The 17,727-nt window shown below is 40.4% G+C and overlaps 2 protein-coding genes across 2 annotated transcripts; both read right to left on the bottom strand.

The window, feature by feature from the left end:
* Nucleotides 1-225: 225 nt before the first annotated feature.
* Nucleotides 226-14,449, bottom strand: dusp26 (dual specificity phosphatase 26). Its single transcript, XM_086134205.1, has 4 exons — nucleotides 14,226-14,449; nucleotides 13,689-13,863; nucleotides 2,586-2,797; nucleotides 226-2,172 (listed from the first exon to the last, which is right to left on the bottom strand). The coding sequence occupies exons 2-4, from the start codon at nucleotides 13,856-13,858 to the stop codon at nucleotides 1,955-1,957; spliced, it is 600 nt and encodes a 199-aa protein (XP_085990331.1). The 5' UTR covers nucleotides 13,859-13,863; nucleotides 14,226-14,449; the 3' UTR covers nucleotides 226-1,954.
* Nucleotides 14,450-16,149: 1,700 nt separating this feature from the next.
* LOC147191916 (uncharacterized) lies at nucleotides 16,150-17,596 on the bottom strand. Its single transcript, XM_086134641.1, has one exon. It carries the CDS (start codon nucleotides 17,396-17,398, stop codon nucleotides 16,301-16,303), a length of 1,098 nt encoding a protein of 365 aa, XP_085990767.1. The 5' UTR covers nucleotides 17,399-17,596; the 3' UTR covers nucleotides 16,150-16,300.
* Between the last annotated feature and the right edge of the window lie 131 nt (nucleotides 17,597-17,727).

The following is a 17,727-nucleotide window of genomic DNA, read 5'->3' as shown; positions in this document are numbered from 1 at the left end:
CAAAAATATATACACACACAACTTTAAACTCACTACAACTTGACAGCTATATATGTCAAGACAAAATTTTGAGAGGTCATGATTTTATCCCCCAAAAAGTCAGGATTTAAAAAAAAAAGTGTCAAGACATTTATCGTATAAAAATACAATTGTATTGAAAATATTTATTTGTAAAACGAACACAGCCTACTTGCCATCATGGAAAAGAGAGTCAACAAAATGTCATTTTGTGACGAACGGGAACTGTTTATTGACAGCAGGCAGTTTGGAATTAAAAAACAAATGTTCACCATAAAAGCATAGAAAGGAAAGTCTTAAAAAAAATCAAAAAGTAAGGCATCAAAATGATTTCCAAAATAACTATTAAAACAAACAAACAAACAAAAAAAAGTGACATTTTATCACAGTACAGAACCAAACACAACACGTTTGACGTCCACAGATCAAGACTAGCACATTTGCTTTTCAGGCTAAAGTTGAAACATGACAAAACTGTGACACAGTGGAGCACCAGATTTTCATTTTACAAATATGAACATTTACTCGTGTGTACAAAAAGAAAATATGTTGGTCCCCAAGTGGCCAGCTAATACAAACATCGATCTCGGCAGTTTTAAGTTCCCCAATAAAGCAGGAAAGCTAATGAGCTAACTAGTTAACTCGCTAACGTACAATCTGTCCTCAGGCAATTAGCGATAGCGTTGAATTTCAGTTATGGGCATATTCCTCGAAATGTGAGTGTGTAACCCCCCCAAATTGTTACATTTGTTTCGAACATTTGCCCTCACGCCTCTGTTCAAACATTGGCTTTTAGAATGGGAGCCACTCCTTTGGTTTCTCGTAAGTTTAAGAACACTGACCCCTGCTGGTTTAAGTCAGACATTACCCCCATAATATTTTTTTTACCCTTTTGTGTCATTGTTCTGATGTAACCTTGAGTAAAAATTGAAATATCTTTACAGTGCTTCATGTAGTAGTAAAATGTTTAAGTACTCTTCAGTTTCGTTTTCAACAGATTAACTGAATTGAACAATATTGAAAAAAAACCCTGATAATTGCAATCAAATGATATTCAAAAGTATATCGGAAATATATTTTTGCCTTATCGCCTTGCCCTACTCTTTCCTCTTAAAAACGCTTGAATGGTTCTTGCCAAGTTTAGAGCTAGCATTCCACGTTAAATTTGCTCATATCTGTGCCATGTTCGCCTGAGAGAATGACAACAGTGTAAGTTTTAGCAAGAAATAAGGTTAGCTTGCGCTGCGCTATGTTCGAGTAAACATCGGCGCCGAACTTGACCACGTGAATCTTCTGGTGGTCAACAACAATCAAATGAAGATTTCACTCTATTAGCATTGATTATACTGTACAGATCCAGCTATTTGCTTACATGATGGCTAATTCATTCATCTGGTCTATTTTGATGTCACACCGTTAACCGACGGATCAATTAGCTGTGACCATTTCCTCGCGAACAGACCTGCGGGCCTCTTCAAAGCACTTTGTTACTCTGCTAACATTTAACATTTCTTGTTTTTGTGTTGTTTGTTGACACATTTGTTGACCCACATTTTTTCTTATAAAATAGCATGTGAACCAAAACAGTGACACATTAGTATTCAACATGATCAAGACAAATTTGACAAATCCAACTCTTTGTTTGTTCGCATCTCCGCTAAGCTAATTAGCTTGTGTATTGTGGTGAAATAGGATGTCACAATAGAAAACCGTCTTATCAACACGATCCTGGAGGTAATTGTGAGATAAATCTTTGTTGAACTGATGAAAAAAAAATTAGCTCAGGCTTCTTTTATTTTCCTTAACATTAGCCTTTAGCGCTAATCTGACTGAGCACTTGGTCACTCAACTGTCATCATCTGGGCAGTTTTTAGCTGTTTCATTTTCAGTCGTGTGTATGCATGCTGTGACGTTAGCCATTAGCATTATCTTAGCATTAGCCGGTCTGCGCGGCGGCCGCGCGACGGCTCTCACGCAGGATGCCGTCCAGGCCGCTGAGCTGGCGTAGGAATCCTCGGTTGGGTGTGACCCCGCGGTGGTCCTTGACGGTCTTGATGGCCTCCACCAGGGTTAAGTTCTGCCGGATCATCAGGTAGGCCAGGACCAACGTGGCCGACCGGCTCAGGCCCACTGCACAGTGGACCAAAACCTTACCTGTGCGCCACCAAAACCACAACACAACTGTCAGTCACGACGCACACACAATCATACACCTCCACACAGTAGCAATACAAACATGGCACACATACATGACGTGTATACACACACACACACACACACACACGTTTGTGTGGCAGCGAAATGGTTTGCCGAACGCACCGTCGGAGGTCATTCCAAAGAAAGGAACCAGCAACGGAAAAAGGCTCGATCCCCTGTGAGCCCTCGCTAAGTTTTCGGTACTTCTAATAAAGTCTGGTCAGACCTGAGGCACCGAGGCAGACGCGTTGTGGCGGAGGGGCTCAGAGAGGTAAGTTGGGCGAGGCCATTTAAAGATTTGAAAACAAATAATAGGGGATCACAAATACACACACGCACAAACACAAGCACAGTTCACACAAACTACATACCTCCTCCAGTGAGCGCTTTGTGTATGAATTCGGCGGCAGGATAGAAGTTTTTGCTCATGTCGAAGGCGGGCGAGTCGTGCGCCTCGATGCCGAGGTACGTCACGTTCATGCCAGCGTAGCAGTCGGCGGCGCCGCGCCACCGGCTCTGCGCACAGTTCACGATGTGAGTGATACCCACGCGCGCCAGCTCCCGGCGGTCCGATGCCATGTTTCTATAAAAGGTAAAATGTATAAATCTTTCAGGGACAGCGGTGACTACAGTGGACAGCATATCATGTTTTCAGTTTAGAGGTTATCATTTTGGTGGATGAAAGGGTTAAATTGTTGATAAGTATTGAAGTCGATGCTTTGCAATTTCCATCCATCCGTCCACTTTCAAATCCGCATATCCTTACGAGGGCAGTTGGCAGGGGTACTTTCTGAACTGGTTGCCAGCCAAATATACAATAAAAAAATAACTATATACCTCATTAAAACATGTAAAAACATGACAACCTGGTCATGAAAAGAAAAAAGACTGACTATATACAGTACCTAGTATAAAAAATAATAAAAAGACGACCATAGTAAGGCGTTTTTAGCAGAACAAAACGACCATGTATAGTAAAGCGTTTTAAAGCAAAAAAAACCCCGACCATGGGTAGTAAGGCGTTTTTAGCCGAAAAAAACGACCATGTATAGTAAGGCGTTTTTAGCCCCCAAAAAAACGACCATGTATAGTAAGGCGTTTTTAGCCCCCAAAAAAACGACCATGTATAGTAAGCCGTTTTTAGCCCAAAAAAAACGACCATGTATAGTAAGCCGTTTTTAGCCCAAAAAAACGACCATGTATAGTAAGCCGTTTTTAGCCCAAAAAAACGACCATGTATATATAGTAAGCCGTTTTTTAGCCCAAAAAACCCGACTGTGTATAGTAAGGCGTTTTTAGCCCAAAAAAAACGACCATGTATAGTAATCCGTTTTTAGCCCAAAAACCGACTGTGTATAGTAAGGCGTTTTTAGCCCAAAAAAACGACCATGTATAGTAAGCCGTTTTTTAGCCCAAAAAAAACCCGACCATGTATAGTAAGGCGTTTTTAGCCAAAAAAAAGACCATGTGTAGTAAGGCGTATTTAGCCGAAAAAAACGACCATGTATATATAGTAAGGCGTTTTTAGCCCAAAAAAAGGCCATGTATATAGTTAGGCGTTTTTAGCCGAAAAAAACGACCATGTATAGTAAGGCGTTTTTAGCCCAAAAAAAACGACCATGTATAGTTAGGCGTTTTTAGCCGAAAAAAAGCACCATGTATAGGAAGGCGTTTTTAGCCCAAAAAAATGACCATGTATAGTCAGGCGCTTTTAGCCCGAAAAAAAAACGACCAAGTATAGTAACCCGTTTTTAGCCCAAAAAAAACGACCATGTATAGTAAGGCGTTTTTAGCCGAAAAAAACGACCATGTGTAGTAAGGCGTATTTAGCCGAAAAAAACGACCATGTATATATAGTAAGGCGTTTTTGGCCCAAAAAAAACCGACCATGTATAATAAGGCGTTTTTAGCCGAAAAAAACGACCATGTATAGTAAGGCGTTTTTAGCCCGAAAAAAATGACCATGTATAGTAAGCAGTTTATAGCCCCAGAAAAACAACCATGTAAAGTAAGGCGTTTTTAGCCGAAAAAAACGACCATGTATAGTAAGGCGTTTTTAGGCGAAAAAAAACGACCATGTATAAAGTTAGGCGTTTTTAGCCGAAAAAAACGACCATGCATAGTAAGGCGTTTCTAGCCCAAAAAAAACGACCATGTATAGTAAGGCGTTTTTAGGCGAAAAAAACGACCATGTATAGTAAGGCGTTTTTAGCCCCAAAAAACGACCATGTATAGTAAGGCGTTTTTAGCCCAAAAAAAACGACCATGTATAGTTAGGCGTTTTTAGCCGAAAGAAATGACCACGTATAGTAAGGCGTTTTTAGCCCGAAAAAAACAACCATGTATCGTAAGGCGTTTTTAGCCAAAAAAAAACGACCATGTATAGTAAGGCGTTTTTAGCCCAAAAAAACGACCATGTATCATATGGCGTTTTTAGCCCGAAAAAAACGACGATGTATATAGTAAGGCGTTTTTAGCCGAAAAAAACGACTATGTATAGTAAGGCGTTTTTTGCCCAAAAAAACGGCCATGTATAGTAAGGCGTTTTTAGGCCGAAAAAAACGACATAGTATAGTAAGGCGTTTTTAGGCCGAAAAAAACGACATCGTATAGTAAGGCGTTTTTAGCCGAAAAAAACGACATAGTATAGTAAGGCGCTTTTAGGCCGAAAAAACCGACATAGTATAGTAAGGCGTTTTTAGGCCGAAAAAAACGACATAGTATAGTAAGGCGTTTTTAGGCCGAAAAAAACGACATGGTATAGTAAGGCGTTTTTAGCCGAAAAAAACGACATAGTATAGTAAGGCGTTTTTAGGCCGAAAAAACCGACATAGTATAGTAAGGCGTTTTTAGGCCGAAAAAAACGACATAGTATAGTAAGGCGTTTTTAGGCCGAAAAAAACGACATAGTATATATAGTAAGGCGTTTTTAGCCCAAAAAAACGACCATGTATAGTCAGGCGTTTTTAGCCCGAAAAAATGACCATGTATAGTAAGGCGTTTTTAGCCCGAAAAAAACAACATAGTATAGTAAGGCGTTTTTAGGCCGAAAAAAACGACATAAGGCGTTTTTAGCCCGAAAAACCCCCACATAGTATAGTAAGGCGTTTTTAGGCCGAAAAAAACGACATAGTATAGTAAGGCGTTTTTAGCCCGAAAAAAACGACATAGTATAGTAAGGCGTTTTTAGCCCGAAAAAAACGACATAGTATAGTAAGGCGTTTTTAGCCCGAAAAAACCGACATAGTATATAGTAAGGCGTTTTTAGCCCGAAAAACCCCCACATAGTATATAGTAAGGCGTTTTTAGCCCGAAAAAACCGACATAGTATAGTAAGGCGTTTTTAGCCCAAAAAATTTATCATGTATAGTAAGGCGTTTTTAGCCCGAAAAAAACGACATAGTATAGTAAGGCGTTTTTAGGCCGAAAAAAACGACATAGTATAGTAAGGCGTTTTTAGCCGAAAAAAACGACCATGTATAGTAAGGCGTTTTTAGCCCGAAAAAAATGACCATGTATAGTAAGCAGTTTATAGCCCCAGAAAAACGACCATGTAAAGTAAGGCGTTTTTAGCCGAAAAAAACGACCATGTATAGTAAGGCGTTTTTAGGCGAAAAAAACGACCATGTATAAAGTTAGGCGTTTTTAGCCGAAAAAAACGACCATGTATAGTAAGGCGTTTCTAGCCCAAAAAAAACGACCATGTATAGTAAGGCGTTTTTAGGCGAAAAAAACGACCATGTATAGTAAGGCGTTTTTAGCCCCAAAAAACGACCATGTATAGTAAGGCGTTTTTAGCCCCAAAAAACGACCATGTATAGTAAGGCGTTTTTAGCCCAAAAAAAACGACCATGTATAGTAAGGCGTTTTTAGCCCAAAAAAACGACCATGTATAGTAAGCCGTTTTTAGCCCAAAAAAACGACCATGTATAGTAAGCCGTTTTTAGCCCAAAAAAACGACCATGTATATATAGTAAGCCGTTTTTTAGCCCAAAAAACCCGACTGTGTATAGTAAGGCGTTTTTAGCCCAAAAAAAACGACCATGTATAGTAATCCGTTTTTAGCCCAAAAACCGACTGTGTATAGTAAGGCGTTTTTAGCCCAAAAAAACGACCATGTATAGTAAGCCGTTTTTTAGCCCAAAAAAAACCCGACCATGTATAGTAAGGCGTTTTTAGCCAAAAAAAAGACCATGTGTAGTAAGGCGTATTTAGCCGAAAAAAACGACCATGTATATATAGTAAGGCGTTTTTAGCCCAAAAAAAGGCCATGTATATAGTTAGGCGTTTTTAGCCGAAAAAAACGACCATGTATAGTAAGGCGTTTTTAGCCCAAAAAAAACGACCATGTATAGTTAGGCGTTTTTAGCCGAAAAAAAGCACCATGTATAGGAAGGCGTTTTTAGCCCAAAAAAATGACCATGTATAGTCAGGCGCTTTTAGCCCGAAAAAAAAACGACCAAGTATAGTAACCCGTTTTTAGCCCAAAAAAAACGACCATGTATAGTAAGGCGTTTTTAGCCGAAAAAAACGACCATGTGTAGTAAGGCGTATTTAGCCGAAAAAAACGACCATGTATATATAGTAAGGCGTTTTTGGCCCAAAAAAAACCGACCATGTATAATAAGGCGTTTTTAGCCGAAAAAAACGACCATGTATAGTAAGGCGTTTTTAGCCCGAAAAAAATGACCATGTATAGTAAGCAGTTTATAGCCCCAGAAAAACAACCATGTAAAGTAAGGCGTTTTTAGCCGAAAAAAACGACCATGTATAGTAAGGCGTTTTTAGGCGAAAAAAAACGACCATGTATAAAGTTAGGCGTTTTTAGCCGAAAAAAACGACCATGCATAGTAAGGCGTTTCTAGCCCAAAAAAAACGACCATGTATAGTAAGGCGTTTTTAGGCGAAAAAAACGACCATGTATAGTAAGGCGTTTTTAGCCCCAAAAAACGACCATGTATAGTAAGGCGTTTTTAGCCCAAAAAAAACGACCATGTATAGTTAGGCGTTTTTAGCCGAAAGAAATGACCACGTATAGTAAGGCGTTTTTAGCCCGAAAAAAACAACCATGTATCGTAAGGCGTTTTTAGCCAAAAAAAAACGACCATGTATAGTAAGGCGTTTTTAGCCCAAAAAAACGACCATGTATCATATGGCGTTTTTAGCCCGAAAAAAACGACGATGTATATAGTAAGGCGTTTTTAGCCGAAAAAAACGACTATGTATAGTAAGGCGTTTTTTGCCCAAAAAAACGGCCATGTATAGTAAGGCGTTTTTAGGCCGAAAAAAACGACATAGTATAGTAAGGCGTTTTTAGGCCGAAAAAAACGACATCGTATAGTAAGGCGTTTTTAGCCGAAAAAAACGACATAGTATAGTAAGGCGCTTTTAGGCCGAAAAAACCGACATAGTATAGTAAGGCGTTTTTAGGCCGAAAAAAACGACATAGTATAGTAAGGCGTTTTTAGGCCGAAAAAAACGACATGGTATAGTAAGGCGTTTTTAGCCGAAAAAAACGACATAGTATAGTAAGGCGTTTTTAGGCCGAAAAAACCGACATAGTATAGTAAGGCGTTTTTAGGCCGAAAAAAACGACATAGTATAGTAAGGCGTTTTTAGGCCGAAAAAAACGACATAGTATATATAGTAAGGCGTTTTTAGCCCAAAAAAACGACCATGTATAGTCAGGCGTTTTTAGCCCGAAAAAATGACCATGTATAGTAAGGCGTTTTTAGCCCGAAAAAAACAACATAGTATAGTAAGGCGTTTTTAGGCCGAAAAAAACGACATAAGGCGTTTTTAGCCCGAAAAACCCCCACATAGTATAGTAAGGCGTTTTTAGGCCGAAAAAAACGACATAGTATAGTAAGGCGTTTTTAGCCCGAAAAAAACGACATAGTATAGTAAGGCGTTTTTAGCCCGAAAAAAACGACATAGTATAGTAAGGCGTTTTTAGCCCGAAAAAAACGACATAGTATATAGTAAGGCGTTTTTAGCCCGAAAAACCCCCACATAGTATATAGTAAGGCGTTTTTAGCCCGAAAAAACCGACATAGTATAGTAAGGCGTTTTTAGCCCAAAAAATTTATCATGTATAGTAAGGCGTTTTTAGCCCGAAAAAAACGACATAGTATAGTAAGGCGTTTTTAGGCCGAAAAAAACGACATAGTATAGTAAGGCGTTTTTAGCCGAAAAAAACGACCATGTATAGTAAGGCGTTTTTAGCCCGAAAAAAATGACCATGTATAGTAAGCAGTTTATAGCCCCAGAAAAACGACCATGTAAAGTAAGGCGTTTTTAGCCGAAAAAAACGACCATGTATAGTAAGGCGTTTTTAGGCGAAAAAAACGACCATGTATAAAGTTAGGCGTTTTTAGCCGAAAAAAACGACCATGTATAGTAAGGCGTTTCTAGCCCAAAAAAAACGACCATGTATAGTAAGGCGTTTTTAGGCGAAAAAAACGACCATGTATAGTAAGGCGTTTTTAGCCCCAAAAAACGACCATGTATAGTAAGGCGTTTTTAGCCCCAAAAAACGACCATGTATAGTAAGGCGTTTTTAGCCCAAAAAAAACGACCATGTATAGTAAGGCGTTTTTAGCCCAAAAAAACGACCATGTATAGTAAGCCGTTTTTAGCCCAAAAAAACGACCATGTATAGTAAGCCGTTTTTAGCCCAAAAAAACGACCATGTATATATAGTAAGCCGTTTTTTAGCCCAAAAAACCCGACTGTGTATAGTAAGGCGTTTTTAGCCCAAAAAAAACGACCATGTATAGTAATCCGTTTTTAGCCCAAAAACCGACTGTGTATAGTAAGGCGTTTTTAGCCCAAAAAAACGACCATGTATAGTAAGCCGTTTTTTAGCCCAAAAAAAACCCGACCATGTATAGTAAGGCGTTTTTAGCCAAAAAAAAGACCATGTGTAGTAAGGCGTATTTAGCCGAAAAAAACGACCATGTATATATAGTAAGGCGTTTTTAGCCCAAAAAAAGGCCATGTATATAGTTAGGCGTTTTTAGCCGAAAAAAACGACCATGTATAGTAAGGCGTTTTTAGCCCAAAAAAAACGACCATGTATAGTTAGGCGTTTTTAGCCGAAAAAAAGCACCATGTATAGGAAGGCGTTTTTAGCCCAAAAAAATGACCATGTATAGTCAGGCGCTTTTAGCCCGAAAAAAAAACGACCAAGTATAGTAACCCGTTTTTAGCCCAAAAAAAACGACCATGTATAGTAAGGCGTTTTTAGCCGAAAAAAACGACCATGTGTAGTAAGGCGTATTTAGCCGAAAAAAACGACCATGTATATATAGTAAGGCGTTTTTGGCCCAAAAAAAACCGACCATGTATAATAAGGCGTTTTTAGCCGAAAAAAACGACCATGTATAGTAAGGCGTTTTTAGCCCGAAAAAAATGACCATGTATAGTAAGCAGTTTATAGCCCCAGAAAAACAACCATGTAAAGTAAGGCGTTTTTAGCCGAAAAAAACGACCATGTATAGTAAGGCGTTTTTAGGCGAAAAAAAACGACCATGTATAAAGTTAGGCGTTTTTAGCCGAAAAAAACGACCATGCATAGTAAGGCGTTTCTAGCCCAAAAAAAACGACCATGTATAGTAAGGCGTTTTTAGGCGAAAAAAACGACCATGTATAGTAAGGCGTTTTTAGCCCCAAAAAACGACCATGTATAGTAAGGCGTTTTTAGCCCAAAAAAAACGACCATGTATAGTTAGGCGTTTTTAGCCGAAAGAAATGACCACGTATAGTAAGGCGTTTTTAGCCCGAAAAAAACAACCATGTATCGTAAGGCGTTTTTAGCCAAAAAAAAACGACCATGTATAGTAAGGCGTTTTTAGCCCAAAAAAACGACCATGTATCATATGGCGTTTTTAGCCCGAAAAAAACGACGATGTATATAGTAAGGCGTTTTTAGCCGAAAAAAACGACTATGTATAGTAAGGCGTTTTTTGCCCAAAAAAACGGCCATGTATAGTAAGGCGTTTTTAGGCCGAAAAAAACGACATAGTATAGTAAGGCGTTTTTAGGCCGAAAAAAACGACATCGTATAGTAAGGCGTTTTTAGCCGAAAAAAACGACATAGTATAGTAAGGCGCTTTTAGGCCGAAAAAACCGACATAGTATAGTAAGGCGTTTTTAGGCCGAAAAAAACGACATAGTATAGTAAGGCGTTTTTAGGCCGAAAAAAACGACATGGTATAGTAAGGCGTTTTTAGCCGAAAAAAACGACATAGTATAGTAAGGCGTTTTTAGGCCGAAAAAACCGACATAGTATAGTAAGGCGTTTTTAGGCCGAAAAAAACGACATAGTATAGTAAGGCGTTTTTAGGCCGAAAAAAACGACATAGTATATATAGTAAGGCGTTTTTAGCCCAAAAAAACGACCATGTATAGTCAGGCGTTTTTAGCCCGAAAAAATGACCATGTATAGTAAGGCGTTTTTAGCCCGAAAAAAACAACATAGTATAGTAAGGCGTTTTTAGGCCGAAAAAAACGACATAAGGCGTTTTTAGCCCGAAAAACCCCCACATAGTATAGTAAGGCGTTTTTAGGCCGAAAAAAACGACATAGTATAGTAAGGCGTTTTTAGCCCGAAAAAAACGACATAGTATAGTAAGGCGTTTTTAGCCCGAAAAAAACGACATAGTATAGTAAGGCGTTTTTAGCCCGAAAAAACCGACATAGTATATAGTAAGGCGTTTTTAGCCCGAAAAACCCCCACATAGTATATAGTAAGGCGTTTTTAGCCCGAAAAAACCGACATAGTATAGTAAGGCGTTTTTAGCCCAAAAAATTTATCATGTATAGTAAGGCGTTTTTAGCCCGAAAAAAACGACATAGTATAGTAAGGCGTTTTTAGGCCGAAAAAAACGACATAGTATAGTAAGGCGTTTTTAGCCGAAAAAAACGACCATGTATATATAGTAAGGCGTTTTTAGCCCGAAAAAAATGACCATGTATAGTAAGCAGTTTATAGCCCCAGAAAAACGACCATGTAAAGTAAGGCGTTTTTAGCCGAAAAAAACGACCATGTATAGTAAGGCGTTTTTAGGCGAAAAAAACGACCATGTATAAAGTTAGGCGTTTTTAGCCGAAAAAAACGACCATGTATAGTAAGGCGTTTCTAGCCCAAAAAAAACGACCATGTATAGTAAGGCGTTTTTAGGCGAAAAAAACGACCATGTATAGTAAGGCGTTTTTAGCCCCAAAAAACGACCATGTATAGTAAGGCGTTTTTAGCCCCAAAAAACGACCATGTATAGTAAGGCGTTTTTAGCCCAAAAAAAACGACCATGTATAGTTAGGCGTTTTTAGCCGAAAGAAATGACCACGTATAGTAAGGCGTTTTTAGCCCGAAAAAAACAACCATGTATCGTAAGGCGTTTTTAGCCCAAAAAAAACGACCATGTATAGTAAGGCGTTTTTAGCCCAAAAAAACGACCATGTATCGTATGGCGTTTTTAACCCGAAAAAACTGACGATGTATATAGTAAGGCGTTTTTAGCCGAAAAAAACGACCATGTATAGTAAGGCGTTTTTTGCCCAAAAAAACAACCATGTATAGTAAGGCGTTTTTAGGCCGAAAAAAACGACATAGTATAGTAAGGCGTTTTTAGGCCGAAAAAAACGACATCGTATAGTAAGGCGTTTTTAGCCGAAAAAAACGACATAGTATAGTAAGGCGCTTTTAGGCCGAAAAAACCGACATAGTATAGTAAGGCGTTTTTAGGCCGAAAAAACCGACATAGTATAGTAAGGCGTTTTTAGGCCGAAAAAAAAACGCCTTACTATACATGGTCGTTTTTTTCGGGCTAAAAACGCCTTACTATATATGGTCTTTTTTTTTCGGGCTAAAAACGCTTTCCTATACAAGGTCGTTTTTTTGGGGCTAAAAACTCCTTACTATACATGGTTGTTTTTTTCGGCTAAAAACGCCTAACTATACATGATCGTTTTTTTCGGGCTAAAAACGCCTTCCTATACATGGTGGTTTTTTGGGGCTCAAAACGCCTTCCTATACATGGTCTTTTTTTTTTGGGCTAAAAACGCCTTCCTATACATGGTCGTTTTTTTGGGCTAAAAATGTCTTCCTATACATGGTTGTTTTTTTCGGCTAAAAACGCCTTACTATACATGGTCGTTTTTTTCGGCCAAAAACGCCTTACTAAACATGGTCTTTTTTTTCGGCCAAAAATGCCTTACTATACATGGTCGTTTTTTTCGGCTAAAAACGCCTTCCTATACATGGTCTTTTTTTTTTTGGGCTAAAAACGCCTTCCTATACATGGTCGTTTTTTTGGGCTAAAAATGTCTTCCTATACATGGTTGTTTTTTTCGGCTAAAAACGCCTTACTATACATGGTCGTTTTTTTCGGCCAAAAACGCCTTACTAAACATGGTCTTTTTTTTCGGCCAAAAATGCCTTACTATACATGGTCGTTTTTTTCGGCTAAAAACGCCTTCCTATACATAGTCGTTTTTTTTTGGCTAAAACGCCTTACTGTACATGGTCGTTTTTTTTTCGGCTAAAAACTTCTTCCCATACATGGTCTTTTTTTTGGGCTAAAAACGCCTTACTATACTATGTCGTTTTTTTCGGGCCAAAAACACCTTACTATATTATGTCGTTTTTTTCGCCTAAAAACGCCTGACTATACATGGTCGTTTTTTTTGGCTAAAAACGCCTTACTATACATGGTCGTTTTTTTGGGCTAAAAACGCCTTACTATACATGGTCGTTTTTTTTTCAGCCCAAAACGCCTTTCTATACATGGTCGTTTTTTTTTCGGCTAAGAACACCCTCCTATACATGGTCGTTTTTTTCGGCTAAAACGCCTTACTGTACATGGTCGGTTTTTTTCGGGCTAAAAACACCTATCTATGGTTGTTTGTTTTTCGGGCTAAAATCGCCTTACTATACATGGTCGTTTTTTTTGGGCTAAAAACGCCTTACTATACATGGTCGGGTTTTTTTTCGGCTAAGAACACCTTACTATACATGGTCGTTTTTTTCGGCTAAAACGCCTTATTGTACATGGTCGTTTTTTTTCGGGCTAAAAACACCTATGGTTGTTTGTTTTTCGGGCTAAAATCGCCTTACTATATATGGTCGTTTTTTTCGGGCTAAAAACGCCTTACTATACATGGTCATCTATAGTACCTGCATGTTTTCCATGTCTCCCTGCTGCAACACACCTGATTATCAGGCGCCGAAAGAGTTTGTTGATGAGCTGATCACTTAGATCAGGTGTGTTTCAGCAGGGAGAGTTGGAAAACATGCAGATAGCGGCCCTCCAAGACTGCCCACCCCTGATTTCGAGTCTTTTTTTGGCATGTGGGAGGAAACCAGAGTACCTGGAGAAAACCCACACAGGCACGGAGTGAACAAGCAAACTTCACACAATGCAGCCATTGTTTTCAGGGTGAAGTGAATGCGTGTGCATGTGCGAACTGACTGGTCTCCGATGTAGAGTCCTGGCCAGACTTGATCGGCGTGGTTGCAGGCCGTCTTGCCGCTGCTTAAAAGTCGTTCCAGCTCCGATACGCTGACGCGCTCGCGGGAATCCTGGCGAGCAGGCGAACGCGAGCTGCTGCGCGAGCGTGAGAAGCCGCACATGAACGCCATCCCGCCTGAGGACACGCACACGCCAAAATGTCAGACATACTAGTCAATGTGCATGTATGTGTGTGTGTGTGTGTGTGTGTGTGTGTGTGTGTGTGTGTGTGTGTGTGTGTGTGTGTGTGTGTGTGTGTGTGTGTGTGTGTGGAGGGGGGGGTCTCTTCTACTGGGTGAGAGACGGCCATCCCCAATGACCTCATACAAAATGCATTGATTTCATAACCCTACAAGCGGCTAATGTGGACGAATAAACGTGTGAACGTGTGCGTGGGTGAGCACGTACATGTAGATGTGTGAGCGTGTTCCTTTATGTACGTGAGCCACTTGTAAGTGAGGCACGCGCTGCGTGTGCGTGAGTGCGTGCGTGTGTCACCTGCATATACGTTTGTTAGCTAGCGTCGACGTCGTCCTGTTGTGTCACAGGAACGGATTCACACCTGCAGGCCGGAAACCACACTAGCAAATCCACATCACCGCCATCTTGTGTTCATCATCTTCATCATTGGCGTCATCATCTTCATCTGTTTCTGGTCCACAAGTCCTCCCAACATCACAATATGGCTTCCGTTCGCCGAGGCGCAGCATCATCAGCAATAAATGACGTTGACGTTGGCGTTGGCGGCGGCTTGCTGCGCTCTGGCTCCCCCTGGCGTACAGTTATGAGAAGTGACCAAAAACAATCGAATCGAATCCTTTTGAAAAAAAAATAGCTAAAGAAAAAACGAAACTGACTGTGAGAAGAAACAAAAACGACGATAGAGTAACAAAAAAATCCAACAGAAGAAAAAAACATACAAAAAGCAAGAATAAATAAGACAAATGCATCCAAACCAAATATATATTAAGAAAAATATGACTGCAACAACAAAACAGATAAGGAAAAAAAACCTTACGAAACCATAACAATGCAACTAACTAATTACCTAACTAGAATAAGGACTGGTCGAAATCAAAGTGTAGGCTTCAAACTGGAGTTGCGTCGATCAACAATACTGTTTATGATAGCTGTCATCCACGAGCAGACATTTTTTTATTTGCAACCCCGTCGGTCCTGATGATGCATGCGTCCTATCGAGGAAACGACGAGACCAACGGAAGAGCTCGGAAATGGAAAAACAGTAGTCGAAACGAGTTCTCAGTGTCTCTGTGTGTGCGTACATCGTCGAAACGAACATTCTTCGCTTTTGACCTCACTTGAAATGATTTTTCTGGTGTTGGTCTGACCTCTCATCGATTCATCTGTGAAACTGGAAGGCCACCTGGCGACTGCGTCTTGCCGAGAGCGTCGAGCAGTTGACCTCCTCGTCGCTCTTTTTGCACTATAAAGTTCCCGGTTGTACTTGTCTACATTTTCACAACACTCGATCTCTGCTGAGCGACACGTTGATCCGGGCACGGCATTGCGTCTGACGTTTTGAGTTTGGTGACGTATTAGTCAGGGACGTCATGATAACGGCTAAACGGCTAGCTGCGTTGTTGTCAAACTTACCGAAGAGCCTTGACAATTTAAACTACAGTCGTGCTTCAAGAGGCACTGGCCAGGTGTGGAGGTTTCAGTTGATTGGCTGGATGGGAATCTGGCGATGTGATTGGAAGATAAATAACCAATTTGCTGAGGCAATTCCAGATAGAAATAACTCATAATGGGCACAATATTTCATAACCCGGCTCTTGAGTAGATAAATAGTCATTCTTGAATGAAGGGATTTGTACCCAGAACAAAAATAACAGACAGTGGGTCAAACATTTCACAAAGCAGCATGTTGTCATGTGGACTGTCTTTATTTTGCACAATCTCTTGTCTTTTGAACTGTCACATAACAGAGACGCGAAACTGTACGGTGTTATATAGTCAGCTTTTGTTCAGTGTCACGTGAATTTCCTCATGGCTCATTTTAATTAATGTTTTATTTGGTATGCACATCACAAAAACAAACAAAAAAATTGAACAGAGCAGACGAATTGCGACAAGTGCTCATTTCCAACATGCGTAGGCCTTAATGAAGTTCTTGGAACACAACCAGCCTCGGTGCACCAAATTGAAGAAGCCTGCTCAGATGAGACGTGAAAGCTTCAGTGCTCATTGCTACTCTCGCCAGCACACTTGTGTCTCTTGAGCACGTCTTTCCGTGAGAATATTTTGCCACAGACAGCAAGGAAAAGGTTTCTCTCCAGTATGGGTTCTTGTGTGCGCACTTAAATTTGCCTTTTTCGGGAAGCTTCTGCCACACACTGAGCAGACAAAAGGTTTCTCACCTGTGTGTGTTCTTGTGTGATATATTAAAGTTCCCTTATGAGAGAATCTATGACCACAAACTGAGCAGGCAAAAGGTTTCTCCCCAGTGTGTGTCTTTATGTGACTTCTTAATCTCGCTTTCTCCGAGAAGCGTCGACTGCAAACCGAGCAGCAAAAAGGTGTCTCACCGCTGTGTGCCCTGCTGTGTATTTTCAAGGAGACATTATGAGAGAATTTTTTATCACACACCGAGCAGGAAAAAGTTCCCCTCTATTGTGTGTTCTGGAGTGTTTGGTTAAGCTTCCCTTCTGAAGGAATAGTCGACCACAATCGGAACAGGTAAACGGTTTCTCCTCAGTGTGTGATCTTGCGTGAATGTTGAGATAGGCCTTTGTAGTGAATCTTTGGGCACAAACTGAGCAGGCAAAAGGTTTCTCGCTAGTATGTATTCTTGTGTGAATGTTTAAATGTCCCTTCTGAGAGAAGCTTTTACCACACAGGGTGCAGGCAAAAGGTTTATCGCCAGTGTGTGTCCTCGTGTGATTTGTTAAGTCTCCCTTCTGTGAGAATCGTTTTCCGCAAACTGAGCAGGCAAATGGTTTCTTGCCCGTGTGAGTTCTTGTGTGTTTGGTTAAGTTTTCCCTTTTGAAGAACCTTTTCTCACAATTTGAGCAGGCAAACGGTTTCTCCCCAGTGTGGTTTCTTGTGTGTTTTGTTAAGTTTCCCTTCTGAGAAATTTTTTCACAACAAAGAGAGCAGGCAAAATGTTTCTCTCCCGTGTGTATCATCAGATGCCTTTTCAAACCGGACTTGTAGCCAAAGGTTTTGCCACATCGGGAACATTTCCAGCGTTTGTCTTCAGTCTGACATTTCATGTCACCTTCAGACTCCTCCCCCTCATCATCATCACCTTCATCAATTTGAGGAGAGTGTGACATTGTGTCGTCACTATCAGACATTGGCGCGAAGAAGCCGTATGCTGATGATGGTCCATCACCTTCTGTTGCTGTGTGTTGATTTAAGGTGTTGCTGCCGGGAGGCTGCGCCCTTCCACTTGCCTCACTTGACCCTTCATCTTCACTCTTCAGAAAGTCACCAGTCAATGGAACCTTGATGATTTTCTCCTTCACCTCCTCTTTCATGCTTGGCACCTCTTCTTCCTCCTCTTTGAGGTGAGGCGGCCCTGGCTCCTCCACATTGTCGTTGTGGGAGGGCTCTTCCTCCGCCACTTCCTCTTTCATGGAAAAAGTCCTGGCGCCCAGGACCGAGATCGTTATTGAAGTCTTCAAGACACAAGGAAACAAATGCATATGATTTGGTCATGTCAATTTTCATGTTGCGTATTATTGTTTGGACTGACACTTAAGGCTTGTTGTAATTTAAGGCTATTAGAATTATAAGGTAATAAGGCTCATTTTGTAATGGGGTCGTCAACCGTTGAGTTTTAAAAAATGTCATAAATAAGCATCAAAATGAGAAGCAGGTGGCAAACAAGTGAGCGTAAGGAAAGGAACAAACAAACCTGCGTTGCGTGGTGGCTTCTCGCTGTCGTCTTTCGTTCCACCAAGTTGCTCCTCGTACTCTGCTGTACTTCTTGCACGCATTTTCACACGCCAATCACAACATTGGATCACTGCTG

This window comes from Hippocampus guttulatus, chromosome 17 (assembly GCF_054856545.1).
Source record: "Hippocampus guttulatus isolate MCC_2025c chromosome 17, RoL_Hgut_1.0, whole genome shotgun sequence".
In the NCBI taxonomy this organism is placed as follows: domain Eukaryota; kingdom Metazoa; phylum Chordata; class Actinopteri; order Syngnathiformes; family Syngnathidae; genus Hippocampus; species Hippocampus guttulatus.
Note: the sequence above shows the minus strand (reverse complement) of the source record. Positions and strands in the feature narration are given on the sequence as shown.

What these genes read in the sequence shown, in the direction of transcription:
- dusp26 (XM_086134205.1), bottom strand. Translation starts at nt 13,858, where the DNA reads ATGGCGTTCATGTGCGGCTTCTCACGCTCGCGCAGCAGCTCGCGTTCG. An exon ending in GGACTCTACATCGGAGACCA is followed by an intron (nt 2,798 to 13,688) that starts GTCAGTTCGCAC and finishes TACCTTTTATAG; the next exon opens with AAACATGGCATCGGACCGCC. An exon ending in CAAAGCGCTCACTGGAGGAG is followed by an intron (nt 2,173 to 2,585) that starts GTATGTAGTTTG and finishes GGTGGCGCACAG; the next exon opens with GTAAGGTTTTGGTCCACTGT.
- LOC147191916 (XM_086134641.1), bottom strand. Translation starts at nt 17,398, where the DNA reads ATGCATTTGTTTCCTTGTGTCTTGAAGACTTCAATAACGATCTCGGTC.